A 26,997-nucleotide genomic window follows, 5' to 3' on the forward strand; every position below is an offset into this window, starting at 1 on the left:
CGTTTTCCACACTGCTGCCACAGAGCAGAGGTGGTCCACACTCCGCCGAGCACAGGACTGCACTATCCTGGCCTCCAACGGGCACATGGCTGGTGAGGTTGCTAGTGCATCCAAGGAACAGGAGGAAGGAAAGAAAGCCGCTCTGAGGTACGAGGGGGATGGGCATTAAAGGGGGAGGAACTGGACATGGAGCCGAGGTTGCCAGCGCCCCAGAGACGGGGTGCCGTGGGTGTTGACGGCAAACTGAGCACATCACGTGAGGGCTTCTTCCCAGAGCTACACGCCCAAGCCCCCTGCCCCGCCTCAGTGCCCGCTCACCCCCTGTGCGTCCTCCCTTCTCTGGCAGAGGAAGGCCTGGCCAGCTCATAGTGACCCCATTGTGAGTCTGTATTGCCAGGCCCTGCCCTGTGAATGTAGGCTCTTTGGCACGTCGAGGAGGAGTGATTGGAAGGACCGAGTCCTGACTGGCTCCCGGGCAAGTGCCCTTTGTGCTGGGTGAGAGCTGTTCATTTCATTCTGGGTGAGCTGACCAGCATTCCCTGACCACTTGCTGGATCCGATGCTCTGAGTGGGGGGCCATGATAACAATGCTCCTGCCCTCGTGAGGGTTTTGCTTCTACCCCAGAGACACACACAGTTGGCCGAGCTTCAGAACAGAGGCTCCCGGTTTGGGACCCAGGGCCCTCATAAGCCCCAGCATCTTCCAAGAGGACCTTGAGGCCATAGAGGCCTGGGTGTGAGATGCTGGATGACAAGGTCCTTCTGCATTTGCCAGCTGGCCCCTCAGCGGCCAGATCTGCCTGAGGCTGAGCTAACATCGGGAGGGAGAACCCCATTAGCAACATTCTGAAGTTCTGGGAAAGAGGGCGGGGCTGGCTCAGAACCCCATTTCTCTTCCTGCAAGGAAACTCCAGGGTCACAATGCTTGGCGGGGAATAAACAAGCCTGCATAATAGTTGGTAATAATAGTACCATAGTCCCATCACGCTGCCCACCATACCCACCCTTACCCACACAACATATCCCAACCCACATATCTTCACAGACACACACTGATGCACTTCCCAACACACGCAACCACACCAGACACACAACACACACATCCATTACCAACATGTGTCAACACTCAATTATGCACACCCCCAACCACACACCCACACCAACATATGCTCAGACCCCAAACTACATCCTAATGTACATGCCAGTACCCATGTACACCTGCTGATAGTCACATCCCAACCCCTGTCTCCCATATACACACCAGCACACACACCGACGTAGGCACCCCTGCCTGCCGACCACTACATCCACAGCCCAGGACACCCAGCCTACACTTAAACACACACACACATTACGCTCACAGCAACACACACCCCCTCAGCAACCTACAACCAAAAACTAAGGCATTTCCAGACAAGCACATGGCAACGCCAACCCAGGACATGACCACCCTCCCAGCAGCACCCACGGCACACATTCAGGTACATGAGCCCCCCTCACAAAGGCACAGGGTCCCAATGAAGCCTCCGTTCCCAGCCGCTCTGGGCAGTGTGAACCCGCTTACACTCCCCTCCCCACCCAGGACAGCCGACTCGGCCCCCAGATGAGCCTGGGCCCTTTCCCAGGAGCACCCCAGTGTGTGCAGGGCAGAGCAGCGGCTCCCAGCATTCTCCGAAGCACTGGCCCGGGTGAAGTGGCCACTTGGTTCAGCCTTTGGTGCCATGACGCACGACAACAAAGAATTCCACATCCCCTCCTCTGAAAGGCTTCCCAGATGAGAATTCTGTCCTCCTAATTTACACCTCAGAGGGGGGAGGATTAGAGACCACCCCTTCTCTTTCTCTTCATCTGCCAGTGGGGGATTTCCCCCTCTTCTCCCCACAGAGAGGAGCGGGTCTGGAGAGAGCCCACTTCTCGGTGGAGATCTGTGGGTCCGCTCACTAGGCAACGCCGGCGCAGGCCAGCAGTGGGCCTCTGCCTGCGCTCTCTGTCCTGTTCTGTGTGCCCCCACCCATGCCCCCTTCCCGTGCCAGCCTGCAAAGCAGGGCGTGTAAATGATGCTGGCAGAGCAGCTTAGTGTTTGGAAGGATAGGGGAAACTGAGACCCAGGCAAGCTCCCACAGGCCAAGAACCAGATCTGCTAAGTCCGAACTGGGTCCCCAACACCAGGCCATGTTACTGGGACCTCATTCTCCCCACCATGGGCCGCTAGGGGCACCCTGAGGACATGTTCTGAAGAAACGGGTGACCTGTGGTGCGTATGACCTTGATAAGGGGAGAAGGAGCAGGATAATTGGAAGCCAGAGGCTTAGGGATGACTTTAAGTGTCCGTGTGGAGCTTGGGGTGGGCCCCTGGTCACTCCTGGGCAGGGCTGAGCCAGCGCTGGGCCAGAAGGAAAAAGTCAAGTCTGTGTTCCCTAGAGCCTGATTTAACTAGAGCTAGAGATGGGGCAGGCGAGCAGGACCTCTTCCATCCACACCATTCATTCCATGTTCAGACCCAACAGAGGAATTAAAAGGCAAGGGTCAGACAGAGGTGGGCTTCAATCCCAGGTCCCCCACTTGGCCCTTTCTTAACTCTATGGAGCCTCCCCATGCCTCAGTTTACTCTTTGGATAGCATGCTCTCCCCGGCCAGACCGCGGGCTCTGGGAGGGCCAGGTCCAGGCTGTACCTTCCATGGAACACTTGGAAACCACAGCCCAGGGTTGGTGTAAATCTCTTTCTGTTCAGCCAAAGAGTGGGGATAGTGAGGCCCGGCCCTTTTCGGGGCGGGGTGGGGGGCGGGGAGCAGTCAGCAGGCACCTGCCGTTTCCTCTCCCTGCTTGTCCTCTCAGACCTAAGACATGGGCACGTTTTTGCATGATCACCTTGTCTCTACCTGCGGGGTGGGCAGCAGAGGTGGAAGTTGTGGGAGGAAAGGACCAGGCTGCTCCCTTTCCTCTGGGAAAGCCACTCCGTGCCAGGACCCGTGCAGGCAACCAAGCTGCTCTGTGCTCTCCCTGCTCCCTCTGCTGTAGGTGCCACCCCCCAAAGCCACGCCGCCTTCTCCTCTGCAGCAAGAAATCTCACCTTTACTTCCTTACGGGCCCGTCCTCCTGCCACTGGTGTGCCCGGGAACCAGGCCTGGGCACACAAGGGACATACAGGAAGACATGCTGGGGACATATAGGAAGACTCTGGGGGGCAGCGGTCTTCGTTGCTCGGCTCAGACGAAGGTCCATAGTACAAGAAGAGAAGAAACAGAAACAGGCACCTGCAGACAAGCACCAATGAACTGTTCCCCTGCCCAGCGCGGTCCTATCCCAGAAAGTCCTGGGCGAAGGGGCAAGGTAGCCTTGGACAGGCCTTTAGCCACCTGGCTAAAGGTACAGCCTGGGAGGCCAGGACCTGTCTCTAGATGTCCCAAACAAGACGACAAACGCTTCCACTGCTGGCAGGACCTCAGAGATGTGACATTTTGGACAGTTGTGCTGCTCAGGCTCTAGGCTTCCTTTCATCTGAATCTCTATGGGAAAAACTTGCCTTTCCCATTCACAGCTACTGGCCTGGATGAGATCCCCCATCCCCCACCCAGAGGTGAGTCCTGCTTGACATAAGCAGGGGCATCCCAGTCCCCTGGCCACAGGGACTGATTCAGAAATGGGCATAATAATGCACTAAGATGTAACAAAATGCAAGGGGATAGTTGCTGGGCCTCCAGAGGAGAGTGCTCCTTTGAGAGGTGGTATGCGGATGTGAGGTCTCAGCTGCGGCAGCCTTTTTGCCACTACGAGGAGAGGAAATATTGGGAACACCGTCGCCTAAGTCTGCATCACAGACCAGTCCCCAGATCTTTCAGTGACTTGAACCACTGGATCTCTGTAGATATAGTTGTAAAGACAGTTTGAATTGGGATTATTTTGTGGCAACAAAATATGTGAGGAAATTGGACAGAGAAAGAATCACTTGTCAGCGTCCTGTGAGAAGGAAGGGAGCTGCCTTCCCAGGACAGTATCAGAAGGGCCCCAATCATCCTCCAGTGGAAATGGTGGGACAAACCCAACTAATGTCACTGCTTCACTCAGGACCCTCGCAAATGCCAGCTAGAGCCTATGAAACTAAATCATTGAGGCGGGCCCTTCGGTGCTGTGTGACCTCCAGCACAAGACACTGGCCAAGTTTCTCATTTTTTACCCACTTATCTTTGTACTGCATAGTGCAGGAAGAATCCTAATAACAGGCCACTTTAGTGAGCACGTCCTTGTGCCATGGATTGTGCTAAGCTTTTCATGGAAAGAAACACGCAGCACGGACACTGAGGCACAGAGAGGCTGAGGGGCCCTCGCCAAGCCACACAGCTCCTAAGGGCCAGCCCCAAAGCCCTCTGCCGTGCCCATGGGGAGGAGTGGAAAAGCGAGCCTTCGGCTGGCCGCACTGGGTGATGGACCCTGGCAGTGTCCTCCCAGCAGCTGCACTGACTATCTCCATGGCCTGTAAGCTCTCAGACAGGGATAGCAAGTGAGAAAGCACCTGGCTGGAAGGGAAATAAATGAGGGTCTCACCAGCAACCCCCGCCCCGGCCCTGCAGGCATGATGTGGCCTCCCCCTCTGCTCGAGGCGCAGACACAAATAACAACAAGAAATCCACCAAATCCTCAGACTGTGAACTTCCCTCGACTTAGGGAACAGTGGCTGAGATGGTTGAAAGTTACCTTTGGGTCATGGAAAGGTTTGGGAAGGGAGGGGAGACCACAGGAGGGGACAGAGGAGATGAAGGGAGCCTCAGAGCCTTCTAGACTTCCCCACTCCGCTCCACTCCAGCCATGTGGATGAAAAACCCAGGGCTCAGGGAAGAGGAGTGAGCTGCTCACATAGTCCAACTATTGGTTGAAAGCTGAAGATGTGGGGGCGAGTGGGGGGCAGGTGCCGCTGAAGTGTGTGTGGTCTGCTCTGAGCCCTTTCTTAAACATTAGAAGATACAATTGTCTCTGGGTTAATAGCCAGGCTTATGAGGTTTTATTTCACAGAAAATAAAGGGGTGCTGAGGTCTGATGTGTACTAGGGAAAATTATTTCCCCCAATATCACAGTGGCTCTGTGTTCATGTCCCAATACCCAACCAGAAAAACGGCTCTGTCTACACTGCCCATGATTCTATACTCATGCTGCCGAGGGTGGGCATTTGGGTATATGAGGGGGTAGAGCCCCCCACATGACTCACCTGATCCCTGTGGGGAAGGAGTGGGCAGTTCTGAAGTCAGGTGAGTTGGGAGGCCTCAGGCCACCTGACACTTGACTCGGCCAGTCACCTACAGCCCATGGAGCCCTACCTTGCTCCCCTGCTGCTCCCTTCCCTGCTCTGGGCCACCTGGGGAGTGCAGGGGGCTTCCCAAGAGCCCTGCAGCAAAGCTAGAAAACCCTCCAGTTCTCTTCCTGACTCTTCCCTGCCCTGGGTTGGGGTGGGGAGGGGAGGTCTTCCTCACAAGCGACCCCTGGACTTCCCTACAGGGCCTCTTCTGCAGCAAGAAATTGATTCCAACTCTAGCTCACAGCAACACCCTAGGGGCTGAGCTGGGGCATCTGTTTCCCCTAAAAGGCCTTGGATCAGCCAGATCCTGGAGAGGGGAAGCGTGGCCTGCCAAAGGACTCACTTAGGTGACAAAGGAGGTCCCTTCACCCTCCTAGGTCCCTCGGGAGCAAATGTGGGCTCCCAGGTGAATCGGTGCTCCTCCAGGCTGGGGAGTGAGGCCCCGCATGGATCTGTCTCCCTCTGCTTAATGACATGCCCTGAGCACCCGGGGTCTGCACCTCTGGATACCCAGGTATGTCCCTACTCACCTTTGTATCCCTAGGACCTGGCACATTGCTGGGTTCAGAACCCTCTGCATAAGTATTTTGTCCTTGAATGAAAGAATGAATGAATGAATGAATGAACGCACGAACGCATGAACCAATGAGTATTTGATGCACAGAGAAGCCGGAGAGAAGCCTGATGACTAGCCTCAGGGAGACCGATCTCAGCAGAACCCTGGGAGGAACATTTTCCCGGTTAAAAACTACAGGAAGAGATGGCCTCAGGAGGTAGCGCCTCCGTAATACACACCTGCAGCCCCAGGGTGGCCCCCCTGCGACCAGGGAGTCCGCTCCGGGGAGCTTCCCTCAGAAAATAATTGTGCAGAGGATCAGAAAGATTGGGGGCAGGAAAAACAGAATAGAAGCAGGTCCTAGGACGCTCTGCAAGAAGACTGCCTCAACCATTTTTCAGATGTCAATTTTTTTTTTCCTTTGCTTCTCTACATTTCTAATATTTTCTCAAAGAACATATTACTTGTGTGAAGCTTTAAAAAAAAAAAAAAAGCACAGCTATTGTGTTGAACAGGAGTCTGCCAAGGGAAGCTCAAGGGCCAAATCCACCTGTTACTCGATTTTGTAAATAAAGTCTTATTGGAAGACTATTACACACTTGCATTGAGGACAGAGGTGAGGAGTTCAAACAGAGACCATGTGGCCGGCAGTACCTAAAGTATTTAATAAATATAAGTTTGCTGACCCTTGTGTAGAATATTCAAGCATATACCAACAATAAACGGTATATGTTTAAGTAAAAACTATAGCATACAGAATTATGTGCTGTTTGATCTTCTCTGGCTAAATTCATCTCTCCGGTCCACGGGGGGACTGGAAAAGGATGTGCTAATTATCTCCGAGGGGTGGTGAGCATGCATATTTAAAAGTTATTTTTATTTTTATTTATTCGTATTTTCTAAATGCCCAAGACGAATAAAATGACAAAAATGTCATTGGCTGACAGCAATAACAACAAAGAAGTCAGGAAGCATCCCTCTTGGCGGATGCCAAGTGGAAAGGGTTTGAAGGTCACCTGTAAGGGATTTTTTTGGAGGGGGTCAGGCCCTAGCTGAGATGGGGCCCAACCCTGCCAGCCTGTCTCCCGTAATAGCAATTATTTTATGTCAGACCTCAGCTTTGCTAAGGGATCACTTCGATTTTTCAGGGCAAATTACTTTAAAAAAAAAATTAAAACACCTATTTTAGCAACAAATTCAACAGAACATATTTAGCAGTGAAGAGACACACGAATCTGTCTCGGTCTTCAAGGAAACAACCGCTGCATACATTTCGTGTTGAACTAAACTAAACATAAGCAAGCTGGAAATATTCCAAAATGCCTCTCAAGATGATTGAAGACAACGAGGGTGTCCAAAAAGCACGGATGACAATCACCCAGTCGAGTTTCGGGGCATTACTTTAATGAGAAGAGAGCTTCGTGGTGGGGTCCTGTTTCATCGCACATCCAATGGCTTTGGAGCTGAGGTCAGACAAGAAGACAAAACTGACGGCCACCCAAATTCCAGTCCAACAATCCTGCTTCCACCAGAGAAAGACTGGATTCCTCTGTAGAATGTTCTGGACCCAAGGCCCAGGGTAAAACATAGGAAAGTTTCCCAAAGGCGTACCCCACCTCCCAGGAGAAGCTGAAAACGGACCCCAGTCTTTCCAAGCAAGAGACCAGGTATTGAGAGCCAAGCCCACCCGCCACCCGTGTCCTCCTTCCAGCACCTGGCGGGCCACCCCGCCCCCACCGTGGGGTAGTGGGCAACCCAGCCAAGGAGTCAGCTTGTGCTGTGCCTCACGCTTCTCTCCGACACATGTCACGTGTCCCACAAAATCCCAAGGCTCATGGCAACAAGGAGATGGGTCCCCTAAAAAGCTAGGCCCTGGACCCCTTTCCCTCGGCGGGAGAAGAAAACAAAACTGATCCCATGAATCCCACCGGCGTACAGCACGACTCCCTTTGTGCCTCGGCCCACCCATCAGGTAGCTGTCGGGAGTGTTCAGACACGCATTGTTTTGGGGCTCTGCCGCTGTTTTTGAAGATGTGGATCAGGGAAAGGATGGTGGCAAATCTCTGTGCTTAGCTGGGCCCTGTTTGTCCCAAGCCAAGCCTCGGGTTCTCAGTCCCGTTCTTATGTCTCCCCAGCAGAGCTGAGAAGCACAACATTCGTTTCTTATGTTCAATGAACAAGGCCTGTTATTACAGGGTGGTATCAGTAACTAACCAGAACCGCCTTGGCCCGCTCCACACCTTTGTACGCACGACATACCAGGACTCAGGTGAAAACACTAAGCGGAACACAATACAAAATACATAAATGGAAACACCACCCCAGGAAATCGAGTGCACTCCTGACAAAGAAAAGCTAAACCAGATCCGGCTCAGGACTTGAGTGCAGAGAGGCCCGCTTGGCGGACAGAACAGCCACGAGCCCGTGGAGAGGACCTGGGTCTGCCATGCGGCTTCCAGAGGACCGCGCAGCCCCTGTGCCCTGCTCAGGTGCCTCCATGTTCAGGTTCTGCCTGAGAAGAAGGGGAAAAAAAAAAAAAAAGCCCCAAAGCTCTGCCCAAGTCCCGCTCCCCTGAGCTCTTCTGGGAGGGTCCACGGCTTTCTGAGAAGGGCTTTCCAGATGGCGCCTGGCGGCAGCAGTGCCAAACTCCACAGCTTAAGTAAATGTTGCTGTAGCCCCGTCCTGCCAGGAAGAGGCAAGGGGGGACCCAAGGCTCCTCTCAGCTGCTGCGAAGCTCACTTCCTGGGGAGAACAGAGAGCCCCCCACCACCTGCCCCGCACCCTGCTGCAGAGCCCCGTTTCCTCTCTGCACCCCCCACCTTCCTCCCTCAGCGGGCCTGCCTCCTCTGCAAAAGTGCAGGGAGCCGTCAGATGCTGACTGAGGACAGGGAGGCATAGGGAGGCGACAAACCCAGAAAGGCAGTAAGCGAGCCCAAGGGGAGCAGATGGCAAAGGTCCCAGCCCAGTCATCACGAATTTGGGATGTCTGCACAAATCCAATCTCCTGATCTCTGCAGGTGTTTCTCCACCCCTACCATCAAGGCCCCAAAGCAGTCCGGCAGTTAAAGGAGTCAGCTGCTCCCTCCCGCTCTGACCTCCCAGGCTCAGAACTCAGCAGAGCGCTCCCAACACGGATGTTTCCCCAGGATTCCCTCTGCCCTCCCTCTCAGGAGCTCCACGCATCCCAGTGGTCTCCCTCTTGAGCCCAGTGCCATCTTGAGACCCAGTAAAATGGGAGACTGGTTGAAGCTTGCCCCTGACTCTACCCTCCCGAGATATCAGGGCCCCCTTCCAGAATCTTCTCTCCAAGGAGTGTGGACACAGGAAATGGCTGAGATGGAAAGCAAGGTGGCTCCTAGAATCTCATGCCCCCTGCCTGCTTCTGGCCACGCGTGGCCATCTCTAAGTCACACTGCCCGTCCCAGCCCCAACACATCCAAGGTGGTGGCCAGAACCCAAGCCTGGAACCTCCCCGTTCCAATCAATGGGAATCGCGCGGCTAATGCTTCATGCTCTATTTTGAAAGCCGCCTCCTTAGTTCTTTGCCTTGTTATAACCTGTCCTCGGTGAATCTGTTTTTCTTATTACCATCAAATTTAGAATTAAATCAATGCACACGTTCTTCAAGTTAACATGCGTTACAGAAGAGACGCCCAGTGAGCACCCTGGACCTCTTGGAGCGCTGGGCGGAAATGCAGCACCCTGTGGAGTCCTCGGGCCGTGTGGGGAGCCCGGGCCCGCGGTGCCCATCATGAGGACGGGCAAGTTGAGGTGGTGAGCTGCCAACAGGGGAGAGCCCTGAGGGACCCTGGGGCCAGGAGTCAGATCCTCCCACACAAAACGGTGTCCGTCCTGGGAATCGACCCGATCGTTGAAGAGGCTTTGCTTCCGGGATTTTATGTCACACATCTTTTATATCACACTCCCAATGTGAAGATTTTTTAGAGCCAGTGCAATTTCTCTCTTTCTGAAATGCTAAGTGACAGCGCCATCGGGCAGCCCTGTGGAAGTGGGATTTATAGCTCCGTGCATGGGGCGGTGAGAGAGGCAGGAAAAGCCCCAGAGTGGGACCGAGTGTCCCCACAGCATTGCTCCTGGACACAAGATACTCAAAGTGCACGCAGTGAAGGGGAAACATAGATCAGGAGGAGAATCGTCTGAATCCCTGTCCCTGCTCAGTGCCCAGACCCAGCGGAAAGGTGAGGGACCAGAGGGAGACCACCCGGTCCTCTGACCTCCAGCCCTCCGACCTCCGGCCCCTCCGACACCTGCCAGGAGTCAGCCCAAGTCTGGCTGGCGTATCAACCCAGGCAGGGGGCCACTGCGCGCGCAGGAAGGACCCCCAGCGTCCGCCCGGGGACAGCTTCGGCACAGGCAGCCGAGCCTCCGTAAATCTCCACCAACACGGCGGCCGCCCGCACACGCTTCCACATCGGGGATGGAAGGGCTGCATATGGCGCTCAGTTTTAACAGCTGAGCTTTAAAAAAGTGCAGCTTTTCATCTCACTGAACCAGCTCCCAAATTAGGGGGTGGGCGAGGGAGGGGAGCAGGAGAAAAAGGAAGCTGGAAAGGGCAGGGGGCGCCTTCCACATTAAATTTGATTTTACAAGGCATTTCAGACGATTATCTGCTCCAAAGTTCCCTCTGGAAAATGAATGACATAATGTTCTCTGTTTGTCATCCTCAAGTTTGCTAATTTCAAGAAAGCCATTCCATCTTTGAAAAGGGGCTTATTTTTCTTTTCTTCCTTTTTTCTGTTTTTAATAAAGATGAAGGCATCGATCTAGGAGGGATCACTCACATGCCTCAGACTGGGTTAACAATTTTTAAGTAAATTTGTAAATGGGATTATTGTTTTCCAAAGTTCTAAGCTCAGCGAAGAGATTAGTTGCCACAATGCCCACGGGGCGTCCCTGGTCCTTTGAATTCCCTGCCTGGAGGCTGAAGGTGCTTGGCGAGGAACCTGAGGAAGAAGCCTGATAGGGCAGTTTTCCTGGAATTGCCTGGAAACTTTTACTTTCTCTTTCCTCTGCTGATAATGACTGTCTTCGGCTCTGCAGCCAGCTCCCCTCTTCCCCCTCCCAGCCCCCTGTTGCTGCACGCCATCCCCGAGCTCCAGTATAAAGTTTGGCTTTTGCAGCAGGAAGCAGCTGGGCCAAGCAACCAGCGAATGATAATGACCTCAGAAATCTGCTGTTCGCTCGGCAACAATAGGGTGCTCAGTCTACTGGAAAATTGTGTTCATCAGCTAACTCTGCTCAGTTACTAATTGACATTGCCAAATATTTTAAGAACAATTGGAATGCACAAGCAAAAAAAAAAAAAAAAAATGAAGATCTTAATCCTCAGACTTAAATTTTTTCTTTTTCTTTTTCTCCACCCCCCCCCTTCTTTGGGGTGCCCAGATTTGTTGGTGGAGCAGGCAGTGGTTATCGCGGGTGGGGGCAGGGAGGAGGAACCACATCAGAAAAGGAGGTGGAAAAGAAAGAAAATCTATCATATCACTAGACGCCCAATGTAAGTGCAAGGGAGCCCAGGATAAAGGCCTTTGATGCCTTGGTCAATGGACGTATGCAGGATTGGAGATCCAGCATTTCAGGAATGCAGCTCAGGCAACAAAAGAAGACCCCACAAGGCTTCCAGCCCAGCTGATCAAATAAGCCTTGACCATCTCAAAATATTATACCAGAAGTAGTAGGGGTTAACGCTGTTTTCATCTTTGCATCTCTCCCTGGCTTTCCATTGATCACGTAACTTAGCCGACTTTATTTAATGAACAGAGGGTCAACGCATTCAATTACCCCCTTCCCACCGTCAACACTTCAATTAGCCCCTCTCCAAAATTATGGGGAATGCAGAAGGTAAGTACCCTGTTGGATATAATGAACAGTATCGTTTCTTAGTACATTAAGTTTTAATTATTCTGAGCGTGATTTCCAAGGCAAAACCTAAAGAAACAGAACTTTGGTCGTCTTCTGGCTCAGAGTAAAGCTCCGATCTGAGCACAGTCTCCATCGAGGTTTTGGGGAGAGATGCAGAGATTAATGCCATCGGAGCGTTTGCACGCGAGCCAGAAAATGAGGGAGCGTCAAAACAGCCACCCCGCTTTCTAAATGTCATAAAAGAGTAAAATTTATAAGCTGCTGCTTTCCAAATAGTTTCCCTTTCCGTCGTCCATGGAGGCAGAAATGGCATCTCCGATGGTGTAAAATTATCGGGAAGTCAAATCGACAACAAACAACAAACAACAACAACAAAAATAAAACAAAGGGGAAAGATGGGGAAGTGACCCATGTGACTGGTTTTGTCCATTTTCTGTTAGAAAATATGACTTCTCAATTTGTCAAAGGTCCTAGTTTTCGCGGTTGATCTTAAGCTCCGTTCTCAGCAGTCTGGAGAGCCAAAGAACAAACACATTTTCTGGTTCACTGGAATCACTTTCACATGTTCACTGATTCAAACATTCTTTTGCTCACATAACAAACAGCTGCATCCCACATTAGCCTAGCCAGTGACAGTCGCCCATCTCGGCAGTAACTGTTTGATTGCAAACTTGACCCCTTCTTCGTCTCGGTCTGAGCAAGACATTTTTAAACAGCCACTCCGTTCCCAATCCTCCTTTGCAAAGAATTACATCAGATAACAAAGGACGTCTCTGCCACTCATTGTAAGCCTTCTTCTGGAGATCTGTTCTAAGAGGCTCTCTGTAAAAAGGTTTTTTATGATGAATTCAGAACTACTATCATGTTAAGAGCAGCGATTTATAAAGAAGAATTCACTGGTTAAGATCTGAAAAAATAGTTTCTCAGGCCCTACTGACCCAGTTTTCAACAAAAAAAGAATCAAGTGATGCAAATTAAGTTTTGCGACATTGTTATGCAGTCTGAGAAATTTGTAAAACCGTGTTTTGCGGTTATTTCTTAATAAAAGCCTTAATAAGTACTCCTTTCTTTACTTAAGGGCTTAAAGATTTTTTTTTCCCCCTTCACCTTGCAGGTTTCTCTCTAACAGGTAATAAGAAAAATGCCTATTGTGTCAAGATTTTTATGTAAATGCTTATTTTAATCGCACTTTGTACAAGTCATACTTGTTAGAAATCAGAGGGAAGACTAACCAGATTTGGTGAAGGGTCCTAATCCCAGGAAAACCTGAATGCCCCAGGCGTGCGGCTGATTTGGCCTGCCTATTGGTATGCCATCAATTTTCCTACTTAGTCGGAAAATTATGAAAGGGTCTAATTTGAATATGAAGAAAACAAAGAAGTCAACCAGAAAGGAAAGAATCGGTATTCACAATTGTAAAATACTTCAATGAGGGAAATAAAAGTGAGAAGATAACCACAACTCAAGAATAATTCTCCTTTGAGTTGTAAGCCCGGTTGGTTCTTTTAAGCAAAATGGGTTTTTTCAACTGAGTAGGGACAGATATGGAAACTACAGAGATAGAATAGCACGAGGCTATCACTTGGCCAGAAGGTGGGAAAAACATGGTAAACACGTCATTAATAAAGCCGAACATTTGGTGCCGGAATATTCTGCAGAGACCTTTTCGTTTCAGCAGGTCTGGGAGAGGGATGAAAATCTGTCAATGTTAACTCCACATCACTCCAAAAACTTAGGGGAGCCAGTCTACCCTCTGCTTTCTGCCCCCTTAAAGGCCCCGGATCCAGAAACAGTGAGACGATGCTCCCCAGAACGCGGGCCCTCTCCCTAGGAGGGTGGAAAGCATCCCTCTTGATGGGGGCCCGCCTGGCACTTGGCTGCCTCGGCATGAGATATCCGGTTTTTTTTTCTGGAGTTCCTGCTGTCAGGCTGGGAAACTCGCACACCCTTCCCTGGCACCTTGTACATTCCGTGCAGCAGTCACTCAGCGCGCCGGGGGCCTCACCCCTCCGCGCTCCTCGAGGTCCTGGTCAGACTTTGCCTGGGGGCCCCTCCGGAAATAAATTGCAAGGGAGCCCAGGACTCCAGGAGTAGACAGTGTGTTTCATGGGTATTTAAACAGCAGCATTAAGAGCTATCGGAATCTCTGGAATGTGCAGCTCAGATTTATGTGCGTTAACCATTCTTTACTGGTTTGTAACAAGCCCGCAGACTCACACTTTATTTTAATACTAATTTTGTCCTGCAAGAACAGGGGGTGGGGTGTGTGTGGGGGGGGATGCTGAAGCGTGACAATGACAGCAAAACTCAAGTGACATCTACTTACTAACTACAGCAGCCAAATGCTCCCGATACGGAAATATTTATCGGAACCCAGAAGGGAAAAAAGGAAAAAGAAAGAAAGAAAACTTCACCAAAACGACCCTCGACAGTGTGCCGCCACGCCTTTAACAGTGGGCAACGCGGTGCCTTGAGGTGCCTCAAACTGTCTTTCATTTTCTAGACTTAATGGCTGATTGCAGAAATCAATGTTGCCATTAGTAACAGGGTATTTGTTATGGCGTGATTTCCTCTGTTGTTAGGCTGCAGAATGATTACAGTATTAGCGAGATGCTTTCTTTATAAAAGGCTAGAGATATAACTTTCAATTTACCATCCATTAGAAAGGGACTTTGAAAATACAGAGGCAGGCAACAAGCTTACCTGCTGTTAGGTAGCGATTTTAATTTAGCTGTCTTAGGCTAGTGGGCTTTTTTTGTTGTTGTTGTTTGGGGGGCCTTTTTTTTTTTTTCTTTCCCCCAAACCGGGCCAGGAAGCTTCAGCGTTTCACAGACATTTTGATGACAGATTTTCTGCTTTGCTATTTTAGACCCCAAAGCTGTATCGCCCGTGTAACACAGTACAATTTAAGACACGCCGTCGTGCATCTGTGTTTCAAACCTCTGTGTTTTTCCAAACCATCAGAGGTGAGTGGTGTGGTTCTTCAGGCTACAGGGGCCTGACAGGTGAGCCACGCTGGAATTTTGGAAGGGGATGGGAGACAGGTTTGGCCTGGGGAGGGAGATTGGGGTGCCCGAGTGAGACAACTGTGGGAACACACTCAGGGAGAAAGACTGTGAGGGTCTGAACTTACACCTTCACATCCGTGGATGGAGCTAAGACACCAGCTCCCAGGTTCCAGAGACGAGGTGATGACGGATTGGGGGTAGGGGGTGGGACAGAAAACAGGGCTGGGCAGCCCATTGTTGGCGCAGGCCAGGCTCTGCCTGTTGGCTAGCGTACCAGCTGGCCATGTCTACCACACAGGAGGACCAGCTCTCCTTCTGGGCAACCAGTGTTCAAGGGAAGACCAACGACTCGAAATGCTAGCCTGCCCTTGAGGCAGGGCAGAAAGGCAAGGTCCGCAGAGGCCAGCAAGCCACAGGGAGCTCAGGACTGGCTTGGAAGAGCAGCGAAGGCCCTTCCCCTCCCCGAGGCCTGCGTGCAGCCAGGGCCCTCAGACGGGGTGGGCCCCTGGCACCAGCCGCTCGTCCCCCATCTTCCCTGGCAGCCTACCTGAGGAGGACGGCGAGGAGGGGTGTGGGCTGTCCTCCTGGGCACTCCCCGTCTGGGAGAGCCCGCCGCCGGCCCCGCTCTCCTCGGTGACGTTGGAGGAGCCCGGAGTGGTGGAGCGGCTCACGGACTGGGACTCCTGGTCACTGCCTGAGCCGCGCCGCTCGTCCAGACCCACGTGCAGCCCGTCCTCGTCGCCCTTGCGGTCCCGCTTGTGGACGCGGGAGTGCACGACCACCTGATGGTAGGTGCGGAACACCCGGCCGCAGTCGGGGCACTCCGTGGGCTTCTCCTTCATGCTCCCGGGCCCCTGCAGGTTATAGTCGAGCGCCTGGTTCAGCCCGTGAGACAAAAAATCCCGACTGCCTTCTAGAGGGTCGAGCTTATTTGGCAGGTCTCTCTGATTGCCCACTTTAGTGCTGTGAACCAAATCAGCAGGCATTTTCTGCTTGGAGCCATCTGCTCCCACTAACACGTACTCCCGCTTCTCCTTATCGAACATCACTCCGGCGTTTGCCAAAGTGTCTTCGTGGTTGCGTTGTAGCTGATGATCTTTAGACAAGAAACCATGTTCCATGGCCATGCCCCTGGCCATGAGCTGCCAAGCCTGGTAGCTGTTCACGGGGTCCATCTCGGCTGCTTTGGCAGCCGCCTGCAGCCGCTCGATGCAGCTGGACTTGAGTGGCGGCACAAGGTTGAGGCACCCCAGGAGGGAGTGCTTGTCGCCCTCGGGGACCCCGTGGGCCATGCCAGAGATGGGAGACAGCAGCTTGCCCAGGACCTCCCGCTCCTTCATGGGCAGCTCCCCTTTGCCATAGAGCTGGCTGGGCTCGCTCAGGCTGGCCTTGTCCGGGGCCATGAAGCCGCTCTGAAGGCAGGACAGGTACCTGGAGTACAGGTTGGCGTGGGCCTCCTGGGACATGCCACCCATGGGCACGGGCACCTCCGGGTCACTGGGGGACTTGCTCTTCACGGACAGCTTGTTGAGGTGGACCTTCATGTGGTTCTTGAGGAACCAGGGCTCTTTGAAGCGGCGGCCGCAGATCTGACAGCAGTGCTCAAAGGAGTCTTTGTGCTTCCGCATGTGGCCCTTGAGGAACCAGGCCTGGCTGAACACCTGGCCGCACACCTCGCAGCGGAACTCGTTGGCCGCCTGCTCCCCGCCGCCGTTGGGGCCCTGGCCCTGCGCCGACTCGGCGGTGATGTGGGCCTTCTCCACGTGGCTGATGAGCTCCTCCTCCTGCGAGGCGGCGAAGTCGCACAGCGTGCACTTGTAGGGCTTGTGCAGGATGCGGATGTGGCGGTCCAGCTCCTCGCGCTTCTTGAACTTGCCCTTGCAGAAGGTGCAGCGGAAGCCGGCGGCCGGGACCACGGCGTCCTCCTGGATGCTGGCCGGCTTGGGCGAGGGCACCGGGTTGGCCGCGTCGGGCACGCTGTGGTTGGCGGGCAGGGCCAGGTTGCAGGTGGCCAGCGGGGCGGGCTGCGCGTGCGGCAGCGGCTTCAGGTCCGGCCGCGGCTGCAGCAGGCTGCTCTTCATCTGCTTGTCCCGCAGGATGGCCCGCTCCTCCAGCTCGTGCAGCAGGCGGTTCTCCTCGCGCACCCGCCCGCGCCCCTTCCCCAGGTTGCCCAGCTTGTGGGTCCTCAGGTGGATCTTGAGGTTGCCCTTCTGCGCAGCCCGGTGGTCGCAGTAGGGACACTTGAAGGGCTTCTCGCCGGTGTGAGTGCGCATGTGCAGGGAGAGGATGCTGTTGAAGCGGAAACGCTTGCCGCACAGCGGGCACGGGTACTTGCGGTTTTTGCGGGCGTCGTCCTCGATGTCGCTCATCTGGGACATGATGCCCAGGTTCTGCCCGTTGAGGAACTGCTGCAGGTCCACCCTCCCGTTGAGGCTGGTGTCGACATCCCGGCCCAGCTGGTTGGCCAGGAGCGCCATCTGACTGCCCATGGGCTGGCCGCTCAGGGGCACGTGCGCCTTCTCGTCGAGAGGCGCGGGGGTCTTCTCTTCCGGGTTGGGCCGGGGATGCAGCTCGGGGAAGGCATGGCTGAGCTGGGAGGTGATCTGGTGCAACTTCTGACTCATGGCATACTGGCCGTTGAGGACAGGGCCGCTCAGGTGGGGCTCAGCTTCCGGGGCCGCCGAGGACACTCCAAGGCACAGACTGGCTTCTTCCATCCCTGAAAATAAAGCGAGAGTTCAGATGGGTGCCAGGTACCGGGGGCGCAGCGGATGCACGGCCTCAGCTGGGGAGGAATTTGCATTTCATGCCTTACCTACACGTAATAATGCTAAGGAATTATAGTCAAAAACAATAATAAAAAGATGAATTATTAAATGCCAATTATGCAATATGGCATTGCTCCTCCAATTTGTTTTGGCGATAGATTGTCTTCCTTGTATTTTCTATTTACCGACTGCAATTATTCATTCACACTTAAATTATTAATGTTTTACCACGTTCAACACCTAATAACGAATCGAGGGTCTACGTGTCAAACTTTTCCTCCTGTCCCTCTTGTAGCACCTGCACCTGTTGGTTCCGTTCAGAGTTTGCCTTAGAGCAGAATGACTTTCCCTTCAAGACTGGAGACACACGCGGAACTTTTGTTTCCGGTGACTATGTTCAATACATTCCCCAATCCGAGATGAAAGAGATTATTTTATGATTTGGTTCCTTCCCACCCCCCCCCCAAAAAAAACCCAATGGCATGATATTTACTGGTACATAATAAAACAAGATAATGTTTTGGGAAAAAATAAAGTAAAGGACAGGCTTTAGAACAATAAAAGGGATTTTGCTTTAGTCAACAAAAAGTGCAGTAATATCTCATTAAGCTGATTAGTATGCTGCTTAGAAACAGTACTAGGTGCTGTAACACATGATTATAATCATAAAAATCCTTCAGTGTTTGCAAGGAAGCATTAACGAGGTATATTAAATTTTAAGGAGACTGCGAGTAGCGGCTTTGCAAACCTCAGAGATTAAGATTTAACCCTTATGTTACGAAACACTGTTATTTTGTCATTTGGTAACTGTGCCCATCAAAAGAACTATAAATTATCTGGTGATGGAATCTTTGTGGATCGTCCAGGCTGTTCATTTTGGGGTAGGGGGGAAGACTCACACCATTTAATGGGCTCTCCCTGTCTTTCCACTGGCATGATATCGCAGGCAGGGACTTTGATTGGGTTTAAAGAGATCCTTTATAGAACTAGATAAAAACCAATTAAAATCCAGGGATGATGCCATAGGAAGTCTCAACCAAGTTTGAGTGTTTTTAATAACTTTCCCAACATACAGTAATGAGTACAAATTGTACCTGCGGTATGTGTTTTGCAGAAAATTAGAACTCAAAGCTGTTTGTTAAACACTAACACTCAAAGCTGGTCTGTATAATTGCTTTTAATGCTCCTCTCTGCTCCCCACCCCCCCCTTCAAGCCTGTGCAAACCTGCGAAGGCCACACTGCTCGGGGGCGGGGTGGAAGGAATGTGGAGCACATGCCTCACTCCCCATCACAGCTTGTGAGGAGCTCACCTTTGAAAGGCAATGAACCCATGCCTGGGTCCTTCCCTTTCCAGGTCTGTCTCCCACCTGAAGGAGTCCAAATTCGCTTCCTGCCATTTGAACCGTTTTTTGCACATCCCGATGTTTACATGTGTTGGCTAGCCAGGTGGTCTAGGAGCAGCGCTTAACCCCAGCCAGGACTGATTCCTGGGCCAAGCAGTTCCCTCGGGGGACCGGTGGGGACAGAGCTCAACTGTGCAGGAAGCGCATTCAGCCCTTGGGGGTGGGGGGGTATCTGCTACCTACCGGGACTCCTGCCAGGCAGACTGTGCCTGGCATGGAGGGTCTCCAACGGGAGACCTGGCTTCCTTGGCAAGAGGACAGGGGCTGTGAGTCCATCTTGCAAGAGAGGGAAGAAAAAGACATGAATGTTTATTTGCAGGAGAGAAGAACACTGCAGCCATAGTGCGGGGCTAGCGACGTCCATGAATGATGACATGGACCCCTGCATACACTCGTATGCACATACAGGCACATGGTCACTTGCAGTAGAAGAAGGCTTCTAATTCGCCATCTTTCCTTCTTGTTTCTGATGGCGGTCTATATGCAAATTAAAAAAAAAAAAAAGTCCATTTTGGAGATTGGTCAGAAAGGAGTACTTTGTCATGGAGATTCTTGCATTCATTCATCAAAATTGCTGAGTTCCAACTGTATGCCAGGCCCTGTCCCTGGTGCTTAGGACACCATGGTGGACAAGAGTGGCCAGCCCCAGGGCTCACGGCACCCACTGAGCAGGAGGAAGGAGCAGGCCCAGTGTGTAGAAGTTGCTAGGGCAGGACTGGAGCCTGGAAGACCCCATGCAGGGATGCTCACAGCCCCCAGGGCCCTGTCTGGAGCTCCTTCTCCACCTTCAAGCTCCATCCAGCTGTGCTGGCTCCTCTCCCAAGCAAACATGGATCATGACCCTGAAGCCACTTGGGAGTGCTCAGAATTCCACCCAACAGCTCTGGGGAAGTTTGGAAAGTCCAAAGCCAACATGGCTGGCCCACGTCCAATGGCTGCCCAGTTGGCCTTCTCTGAAGACATGAATCCAGAAAGACAGGCTATTTTCAGGTTGCTGCTGATGAGCTGACGCCAATTCAGCAGGAGGGAGAGGAGGCTGAATGTGCAATACGGCGAGACTACAAATCAGGCTGGATGAGGGGCGTCAAGTGGAAGACCATCCCCCACCCCCATTTGTGCTGGGTAAGTATCAACTCAATTTGTTAAATAATGAACATGGGGAATTTGTAAGTTAGGTTTGGATATAGAATTTTTTTATTCTGTCAATTTTTTTTTTTTTTCCAGTCAAGAAAGCTTTTTTAAGGAACTGGTCTTCAGGTGCCATGCTGAAGCCTCAGCTGATAGGAGGAAGAATGTTCTAGAATGTGCAAAGGTACAGTTGGCTCCTCGTTCCCTCAACAAGGTCTCACATAACCCCTCCTCACAAAAACCACCATGCTTCCCTTGTCGGAGGCTGCCCCCCCCAGCCTCTCTTTACCCATTACTTTATTTCCTTCTTCACAACACTTATCACTAGGGCAACGTTTTGTCATTGACCTTTTACAAATGTGCTTCTTTTCCATGAAGGCAAGATCACAGTGGCAGCCTCCAGGCCCAGGACAGAGCTAGCCCACTGTAAGTTCAGCATTTTCTGGCCAAAAGGATGAATGAAGAAAGATACCCTATAAATACAGCCCATTAAAAAAAAAGCTAGCCCTGTAGGAAAAACACTCTCCTCCCAACCTCATGTGACCCAAACTCAGCTTTTGCACATCCGTGAACATTCACTTTCAGAATGTCAGATTTGGAAGGGTCTCTGGCTGACTTAGAACCTAGGGGTTCTAAAACCACTAAGGGAGAACCGCACCACTAGCTCTTTCTATTATATATGCTCACAGTGACCATCCCAGGCCTGGACCTCCACTGAGCAGCAATCCCCCCTGAGGACTTGACCACTCATTGGGGGGGCCCACGGGAGAACTCGAAATTTTGGCAGAGCTGGCCGGCTCCCAAGGAGATGCTCTGAGAATTACAGCCCTTGGCCCTGGAGTGAACCCAGGTGAAGTCCACACAGAACCCCACCCTGAAGAATGGCCTGGCCAGACAATTACCCTCAAATGTTTGGTCAGACCCAGCACCCCATGATTCTGTGAGCAGGTGCAGGCACTGCGATGGGTCAGTCGTAATCAATGCCAGTCGCCAGACTCAGAGCAAGAAAGGAGAGCGTGAGTTCTTGGAAAGAGCGCGGGGTAATTGGTGTGCTGTCCCTGGGCCAAAGCAGCCCAGGCGGGATGAGCTGGCCCCAGGCCCGGCCTGGGACTCACAAAACCTGGGTCGGCCCCAATTTCTCCAGCCTTGACACTTCACCCATCCGGGATTCATTTACCCCTTATGTCAGTCTTTTAGTAAATACTTGCCAGGGCCCTTCTATGTACCTGCCGTCGAGGGCCTCTGGGGTCCAAGGGGCCAGTACAGGCAAGGCCACCAATATAACAGGAAGCAATGAAAAGGCTCAGAGAGGCTGAACACACAGTTTAGACAAAGGAGTAACCACGACAGCTTTGGCACATAAGTGTGTGTGTGTGTGTGTGTGTGTGTGTGTGTGCACGCGCGCACGCATGTACATGTGTATATGTGTGTGCACAAGTATGTCGGTGTTGGGGGAAAGGCAGGGATTCCCTACGTAGCAGTGCTCTAGAAACTTACACAAATGCACACCCTGGGAAACTCAGGGATCATCAATCCCACTGTTAAGGGATTGGATCTCACCACAGCCCTAAGAGCTCATGGGGCCAGGGAGGTGAGTTTCTCTGTGGGGGCTCACCATTCTGATGGAAGGAAGCATTAGTCCTTTCCCCCCAGACCTCAGGGAGCAAGCATAGGGAGAGTTGCCTTCCCTTTGGGACCACACTGTTCCCTCCCAGGCCCTGCAGCGAATGGCTGTCAGTGTCTCAGGCCGGGTCTCCTGGCACAAGACACTCCCTCTCTCCTGATAGCTTGAATAGATGAAATCCACATGCAGCACACCCCTACACCCCCCTTGCCCCCCGCTTCCTTGCTCACAGTTCCAGGGAGCACTTACTCCCATGTGCCCAACCTATCCTTCTCTCCCTGGCCTGGGCTCTGGCCTCATTATCCCAACACCCAGCACCTGAGGGACCCACACAAGGATGCCAGGACCTAGGAGAGGGCTGGCCATCATCCTGGGCTTAAGGCCAATTCCTTCTGAGGAACCTATACAGTAACTCCTTGGACCCTCCCACCCTGGTAGGAAAACCCTTGGTACAATTAAAAACAAGTAAACAAACCCCCAAACTCTGAGAACAGCTGGCCCCTGGCCTTTCAGCTCAGGGCTCCAGCCCAAAGCATGATGGGAAGATCAGTACACCTTGGTTGACTCATGAAAGGAACCAATGCGTAGGTAATTTACCTAAATAGGGAAAGAAAGGCAGCCAAGTCTGGACAGTTGGAGGCCACTGTAAATGGCTGAATCGGGTACACCAACCCCCACCCCCACCATGGGAACACTCCAACATTCCACCCCTGTCCTGATCTTGCCTGCTCCCCAGGGTCACGGTGGGGCACCGCTGGTCCTCAAGGTGACTGTCAATATTGACAAAGAACCAGGCATGGGCGTGAGTCCCAGCCACGACGGTATTTTCCTCACCACCCTGTGGAAATGCCTGGGCCCTACGTCTGAGCACGGGCAGGACCCCCGTTGAAAGCTTCAGAAGGCTAGAGGTTTTCTCCACGAGCTGGGCAACTTCGCATTTCATACCAGCGTATTCTCAGCCCAGGGAATCCACCATTGGGTGCACAGATTATCAAAATACATTCTCTCTCATCATTCCCATCATTGCAGGTACAGTGAGCCATTCAGCTGCCTTTGATGGTGCTAATGGTTATTTTGATTTTGTATTTCTGCCTTCAAAACTATTTCCTGTGATATCAATGACAAAAGTTTTCACTTAACTCTTCCAATAGAGAACCTAATTGTATCTTTCACTCAAAATGAAATTTAAAACTATCAGGACACCAGAGATGCCAGCTGCTACGAGTCTAAATAAATTTTACACAAAAACACAGTTTCATTTTGCTAGCACAGAAAAAAGAAAGTAATCTTATGAATAGTCCAAAAAATATAGATCTTGCCAGTAAGTTGCATGAACGAGTTTTATCCTTATACCATGAAAAAGAATAGTTGGGAAATGAAATGACTTTCAAAATAACCATTTCAACTGGGTTTTTAAAAATCAAATATTGTTGTCTAGCCAAGCACAACTAAATATTCCCTTTTTTATCAATGTGGGTAAAAGCGCTGCCTTGGAAAAAGTACGAGTCCTACCGCTCCCAACTGCCGGGCAGAGGAGAGATGTGGGTTCCCAGAGAGGGATCCAAACGCCACCGTAGGGCTCGTGACACGCTGTTCTGGTAGTAGGTGGACCCCCTCTCTTCAGACTTAAGTGACCCTCCACCCTTCCCCACAACCCATCTTGCTTTCTTACACTTTGGGTAAGCAGTAATTAAGACAACTTCACCTAGAATACAATGGCTTCTTATTAAATCCTATTTTCCAATTGTTGTAGCTCAAACTGTTTAACCAAGGTTGTTATAAGCATAATACACTCCTGTTCTGAAATACAGAACACCAGACTACTGAACCTTTTCAGGGTCATTAAACAGCTGTAAACATTATTACAAAAATAAACCAGAGATTTCATGCTTACATTTTGGCCTAGAGCTTGCTATGCTGAGCAAGTACATTTTTTCATCTCTTACAATCAACGCTGGTGACATTTGGGCATCCAAACAAATTACATCACAAACATTACTGAGGTGGGCAGGATACTGAGTGGTTTATTTGCCAGATGATTAATAGATAAACAGGAGGGCAGTTCGTGTGACCTGTTCTGTTTTGACTGATGTGTAGACCATGCTACGAGACAGGGCCAGAAACAGTTAAATCCTTGCTGAATTTATTAATGAAAAGACGATATTCAAATAGGGCCATAGAGAATGGTGATTGTGTGACCAGAAGAGCAGAGCTGGAGATTATGGTTGAACTCACCAACTTCCCCTTGTGCATGGAATGGGGGTCAAATTCAGGGCCTTAGCAGCCTTGGATGGGGAGTGGGACCCTGCCGGACCAGCTTCATGTATGGTCCCATAGAGTCCCCAGCAGCTCCCCCACTGGGGGATGGGAGTTGGAGGACTTAGAAGAAGAAAAAAACCAAAAGTATCCTCTCTTGGAAGACTTCAGATGATTTCAAAATTCTCAAGGTTGAATGCATGCTGGCTTTTGCAGACTGGGTTGAAACTATAGCCAGAATTGAAGGCACACCGTGAGCATAACAGACAGGAAAGGAAAATACTCACAAAGTATACCCCTGGTCATATTTTCATGGTATAGAAGACTTCCAGTCTGAGTTTCTGGCCCACTCTCTGTCCCACAGGCAAACAGATACTGGGATGGAATCTGGACAACCACCCAAAGGGTGGTTGTGAAGACCATGGATGTGTTAGGCAGAACCATCATCATCATCACCTTTACCACCACTGTCACCAGTGTCATCACCTTCACCACAGCCACCCATCCATCATCATCACCTTCACCACCACTGCTCCCATCAGCATCTTCTTAATCATAGCTATCACATCATCATCATCACTTTCACCATCACCACCATCATCACGATTGTCATTTCCATCACCTTCACCATCATCATCATCATCTTCATCATATTTATCACATCATCATCACCTTCACCACCACCACTGCCACTACTGTCATCACCATCACCATCATCCATCACCATCACCTCCACCACATTGTCACAACTGGTATCACCATGACCATGACCATCAACATCATCACCTTCACCACCACTGTCATCACCTTCACCATCATCATCTTTACCACCACCATGACCACTGTCATCACCATCACCATCATTATCACCTTCACCACCACCACCACTGTCTCCACTGTCATCACTTCACCATCACCATCAACACCATCATCATCACCACCATCATTGTCCCCATCATCATCTTCTTTGTCATAGATATCACATCACCATCATCATCACCATCACCACCACCACATTGCCCAACTGTCATCACATTACCATCACCATCATCACCATTGCCATTGCCTTCATCACCACCACTGTCACACTGTCATCACTGTCACCATAATCATTGCTTTCACCACCACTACTGTCACCATCATCTTCATCATAGCTACCCCATCTTCATCATCATCACCTTCACCATCACCCCATCATCACCACTGTCATCTTCATCACCTTCATCATCACCATCATCTTCATCATCATCACCTTCACCATTGTCACCACTGTCATCACCTTTATGACAGCTATCACATCACCATCACCCCATTGTTACCTTCATCATCTTCACCATCACCATCATCACCACTGTCATCCTCTTTACTGTAGCCATCATCACCATTACTACCATCCACATCAGCAACAGTGTCCTCCTCCTCTTCCACATCACAATACCACGTGCCAGCACAACACTGTGCTACGTACTTCACATGATTATCGCATTTAACCATGTACAACCTAGGTATTCAACTACCCCCATACTAAAAAAGAGGAAACTCAGGAAAAGAGGCTCAGGAAATTTAAAGCCAACAAGGCCACATGACTGGAGAGTCTGACTCCAGAGCCCAAAGAAGACATGTTGGTGGGCAGGCTGGCTTCCCATGTCCATACCACATTAGTCGTGCTGACCTGAATGCTGACAGATGCCAGCCCCCTCATTGGCAAACTGTGTAGAAACAGGAAGCCACACAGTTCAGGAAAAGCTTAAAGGAGGCCAAGCAGCCAGAGCCCTCACAAACACGTGTGCTAGGAAATGGAAACGTGCAGTATACTCCAGAGAAAACCACCCAGGGTGCTAGCATGGGTGGGGGTGGGGTACACGAAGGCACCACAGATCCAGAAATGGGAAGAGTCTGTTGCTCACCTGCTGGGGAAGGTGTCACAAGAATTTCTTTATCTGATCTTATTGTCTTAGTGTCCAGAAGGTGGATCTATTTCTTATTCCACGTTCTCCTGTCCTGGGTCAGATGGGTTATTCCCCAGCCAGACCGGAAAGAGAATGGCATCTGAAGGGCCATGAACATGCATCCAATTGCACAAACTCTTCCACAGGTAGTGGACCGTGGCTACCTGTCTGAGTCCCAACTTCACTGTCTCTAAAATGAGCTGATGTTAGCTGTCCTGCACACTTGACAAGGTTTGGAGAAGGCGAATGGGATTATGGGAGAGAAAACATGGAGCTTAAATTGTAGAAGATTGTGCCTGTCCAAGGATCTTCCTCATGTGCTGGCCACATCTTCAGCCCAGGCTTCTGGAGCTGAAAAGACCTTTTATCTGGGGCTAGAATAAATCCTGAGAGGAGAAGGACACAACCAAGGCACAATCAAAGCCTGTAAACGCAGTGATGAAAACCTCACTTACTGCCGACTTCACTGGTGCAGCGTGAAGCGGGACTTAGATCATTTAGTGACATTTGTCAATGCCTGCATGTGACAAGAAGCGGACCAGCCACCAGCAAGACCAGATTCTTGCCTTGGAAAGCTGACTCGGGGAAGGGGAGAGAGTTACCCCCACGAGGAGCACAGACTGGGGGCAGGTGCTAGAGGGGGACATCTACAACATGCCGTGGGACTGGGTGCAGGCGGGAGGGTGCAGCGGGGACCAGGGAAGGGACACCTGTGAGGAGAACAACCAGGAAGAGGTCAGTCCTTGCCTGAGCTTGGAGGAGGTCACTCGACACAGAAAGATGGAAGGGCTTGGAGGACGGAGGGAAGAGAATGTGCAAAATGGAGACCTAAGCATGGAATGTTCTAGGGGATGATGGGAGATAGGGTGGACATGGCGGGCCAGGTGCACACCTGAACATCAGTCCATGGAATTCATATTTGCGGCATAATGGGGGGTTCAGGAAGCTTCTGTGAGAGTTGTTAGAGAACACATGCTCTACCGCCATTGTGACACACTAGTAGTTTCCTACTACTTTGGATCAGAGGAGATGAAGGAAAACAGAGGGTGAAAATAAACTCCCGAACACAACCCCAACATCCGAAGGCTAAAGTTCTCGCTGTGGCGAGGGAGTGCTCCCTGCGCCCAAGAGGA

The 26,997-nt window shown here is 51.3% G+C and overlaps 1 protein-coding gene across 10 annotated transcripts in view; it reads right to left on the reverse strand.

Moving 5' to 3' along the window:
- The window catches only part of ZNF536 (zinc finger protein 536), a 421,739-nt gene that overhangs the window by 212,710 nt on the left and 182,032 nt on the right, over positions 1-26,997 (reverse strand). For all 10 annotated transcript variants that reach the window (XM_059383931.1, XM_059383936.1, XM_059383930.1 and 7 more), the window contains one exon: positions 15,283-17,454. In XM_059383931.1, the coding sequence (XP_059239914.1) occupies positions 15,283-17,452 (2,170 nt within the window). In that variant the 5' untranslated portion in view covers positions 17,453-17,454. The remainder of the gene's footprint in view (positions 1-15,282; positions 17,455-26,997) is intronic.

Source organism: Mustela nigripes, chromosome 17 (assembly GCF_022355385.1).
Source record: "Mustela nigripes isolate SB6536 chromosome 17, MUSNIG.SB6536, whole genome shotgun sequence".
NCBI classification, from domain to species: domain Eukaryota; kingdom Metazoa; phylum Chordata; class Mammalia; order Carnivora; family Mustelidae; genus Mustela; species Mustela nigripes.